Genomic DNA, 3,652 nt, shown 5'->3' with positions numbered 1-3,652 from the left:
AGATATGACAAAGGCAAATGATGCCAAATAAGATACCATAAAACACAACAAATCAGCAGTATAATAAGATGAAATATTACAAAGAAGATTGGATATAAGAAGATTAAAACAAGATGAAACCAGAGCTACAACTAAGAACTTAAATACTTCTTTCCAAGTTTAAATGACAGCAGACCAAAAGTGGCAATTTGAGTATCGACAAGTGAAAACACATCTCTAAAAAAATAGCCCAATTGTTCAAGATCAAAGCCATTCAGTTTATTACTATATAATTGTTGAACGTGCCTGGCTAGGTAGTGGCAACATCTCTTCAGCCTTTGCTGATCTAATGTAAGGAAGGAAGGCTGGAAATAATGCACAGTATATTTGATGGGAATCCCAGAATTACTAGGGATGCAGTATGCATGGTAAAATCAATTTTAGTCTCTAGAGGGGGTGAATCAAACTGGCTGTGGTTGATTTATTTTCAAATTTAAAGTAATGAAAATAATCATTACTTTAAGGATCCTCTTAAGGATCTTAGCTGCATTTAGATTTTGAAATTAATAAAGAAATCATCTTCTAAAAAATAAGCAGGCCCAGGAGAAAAATGTTTTGACAGATAGATAGATAAATAGATAGATGATAGATAGATAGATAGATAGATAGATAGATAGATAGATAGATAGATGATAGATAGATAGATAGATGAAGGTGGAAATACATTTTAAAACTATTCCTTAACAATAATGTGCATATGAGGTATATGAGACTCAATTAAGGAAAATTTTTCTTTTGACGAAGATATATTACTTTTACTACATGCAAGTATGAAATAAAATCTTCAGAGGCATTCTGAAATGAAAACATTTTTCATTATCTTCTGTAGATGGAATGACATGTGTCTGAAGACCTCCAGCATTGAACAATTTGGGTGACCAGCATTCTTGAATCAGAGACAGAAAGAGAGAGGGAGACAAAGAGAGATGAAGGAGAGAAAGAGGGGAGAAAGAGATGAAGAGAAAGAGAGATGAAAGAGATAAAGGGGGGGAGAAAGAGAGATGAAGGAGAGAAAGAGAGGAGGGGAGAAAGAAAGAGATGAGAGAGATGAAAGAGACATACAGAGATACCTGTTTAAAAGAAAATACTGGGAGCCACAAAACCTGGGTGGGAGTAAGTGACATGGAGTTGGCAATGCTCACCCAGGTTTAAGGTTGTGTTTAAGTGTTTACATGTGTTTATGGTTGAGTGTTTAAAGTTGCAGACCCCTGACCTACCCCATCCGATCGCTCCACCCTGCAGCCAGGGTGTAGGCCCTGTAGGCCTGCACCCGCCTCCCACCTGGCCAGCAGTGGCCTACCTACCCCGGTTGTATCACCTTGCCCTGCAGCTGGCCCGAACACCTGCCTCGGACTGCCTCCAACCTCTCTAGAAGGTCATTTTTATTTAATTAATTTAATTAAGTGCTGAAATTGGCATAAATGATGACCGGTCAAAAGTGCGAGGACCAGTCAGAAATCACTTTTTTCAGCCCTCTGAGTAGTCCCTATGCAATAGCCATGCCCACCCAGTCACATGACCAGCTAGCCACGTCCACCTAGTCACATGGCCACCAAACCATGCCCACCCAGTCACATGGGGGCCCCAGCCACACACATGGCCACCAAACCATGCCCACCCAGTCACATGGCTCCAGCCACACACATGGCCACCAAACCATGCCCACCCAGACACACCCACCTAGCAAGTCCACCCCCCCAACAATCTGAGGGACCCTGAAGTGGCCCCCTGTTCAAAAAGTTTGAGGTCACCTGCTCTAGATCAATGGATTCAGCATGAGTGGAATAATGGAATACAATATTGTAATTATAAAATCAAGATCTGAGGGTCTATTAGAAATGGGCCTTTGGTAAGCAGATATAACAATAAACAAAAAAAAATCAAATGTAGGTACATTATTAAATATTTTTTGAATTTTTTCTAAACATATCGTTTTCTCATATATTTCCTTTAAAATAAATGCCCAAAAGCTTGCGATAATTCAGTTACATTTTATCATCTTTTAGTAACTTGTGCTTGGTCTTACTAATTGCATCTAAAACCGAAATAGGAGACAAAGTTTTCATTTATTAGTTTTTTTTGAAAAATGCTCTCAGGCTAAGAAATCTTGAAAGTGCAACTTTGATGTTCTTGTTTCTCATACTATAGATTAATGGATTTAGCATGGAAGGGACAACAGAATACATTACTGTAATCACAAAATCAAGATATGAGGGATTGTCTGTTATGGGCCTTAGATAAGCAAAGTAGGCAGTAAACAAAAATATGGAAAAGACAGTGATGTGTGGTAAGCAAGTGGAGAAGGCCTTTTTCCTTCCATGTACTGAAGGAATTTTTAGAACAGCAGCAAAAATCTTCACATAGGTAATGACAATAAATATGAAACAACCAAATGCTAATGTAGAACTGAACAATACAACTCCAATTTCAGTTATGTGTGTTCCAGCACAGGCAATCTTAAGTAAATGTTGGATTTCACAGTAAAACTGATTGATGATATTAGAGCAAAAAGGAATAATGAAAGTTTCAACAGTGTTCATTACAGAATTGAGAAAGCTGGCGATCCATACACAACTAATCATTTTGCTGCTGGCTGATCTGTTCATTATCATTTCATACTGTAAAGGATTGCAGATGGCAACATACCGATCATAGGCCATGAGAGTTAGGACAGCGATGTCAGAGCCCATAAAGAAAACAAACAAGAGGAGTTGAGTAACACATCCTGAGTAAGAAATGTGCCTTGTATTTGTAAGGGAATTAAAAATGGCTTTGGGAATAATGACTGAAACTGAACCAATGTCTTGTAGGGCTAAATTCATTAGGAAGAAGTACATGGGGATGTGAAGGCGGTGGTCAGAAACAACTGCAATGATGATTAGAAAATTCCCTGTTAATGTCATTAAATACAGTATCAGTAATAAAGCTACATATGCAATCTGTAGCTCCCAAATATTTGAGAATTCCAAAAGAAGAAACTCAGATGTGTAATTATGCATTTTTAATCGTGACCATGTTCTCCCTAGAAAAAAAGGAAGAGCAATTATATATACATTTGAAAAACATATAAATAGGATCTGTTCAATGTTCCATAAATGTCCATTACATTTCTAGGGAATGAAAAATGAAACAGACAAATCCTTTTTATTAAGTTTCATTTCATTCAATATTCTGCTTGCCAAAATTTGAATTTAAATCACTATTATTTGTATTGTAGCAATATTATAGCAGTCTCTATCTCTAAATCAATTCTGGGGAATGTTCTCTCTCCATCAGTTGAGTTTCTCATGCCATTTCTGTTACCAGATTTCAGTATAGTGCATAAATAAAAAAAAACAAAAATAATCTGAGAGATTCAAAGATCAAAATGTAGAAAAAGGGAAATTGGGAAAACCATTTCTCTGTTTAAAGTTCCTATGGTTTGAACTGTTTGGAATTCAGCCATATTGAGATACTTACACCTTTTTTTTTCCTGTAATGTTGTGATTTAGACAGTAATGGTTTCACAAGTATCTTTTTCCTTTTCTTTTGGATGCTAGCTGCATACAATATATTTTACTGATGGAGCACATAATTTAGAATTTTTTTAAAGAAAGAAATGATGTTTTGGGGA

General features: G+C 36.6%; 1 protein-coding gene across 1 annotated transcript; it reads right to left on the bottom strand.

Moving 5' to 3' along the window:
• Positions 1–2,023: 2,023 nt before the first annotated feature.
• LOC117668887 (olfactory receptor 14A2-like) lies at positions 2,024–3,038 on the bottom strand. The gene has a single exon (XM_034422940.1). The coding sequence runs from the start codon at positions 3,036–3,038 to the stop codon at positions 2,109–2,111; it is 930 nt and encodes a 309-aa protein (XP_034278831.1). The 3' UTR covers positions 2,024–2,108.
• Positions 3,039–3,652: the final 614 nt, after the last annotated feature.

This window comes from Pantherophis guttatus, chromosome 4, assembly GCF_059756535.1.
Source record: "Pantherophis guttatus breed Tessera chromosome 4, ASM5975653v1, whole genome shotgun sequence".
Lineage (NCBI taxonomy): Eukaryota > Metazoa > Chordata > Lepidosauria > Squamata > Colubridae > Pantherophis > Pantherophis guttatus.
This window is presented reverse-complemented; position numbering and strand designations above follow the sequence as displayed.

Coding starts and splice junctions, on each gene's coding strand:
- LOC117668887 (XM_034422940.1), bottom strand. CDS start 3,038: ATGCATAATTACACATCTGAGTTTCTTCTTTTGGAATTCTCAAATATT.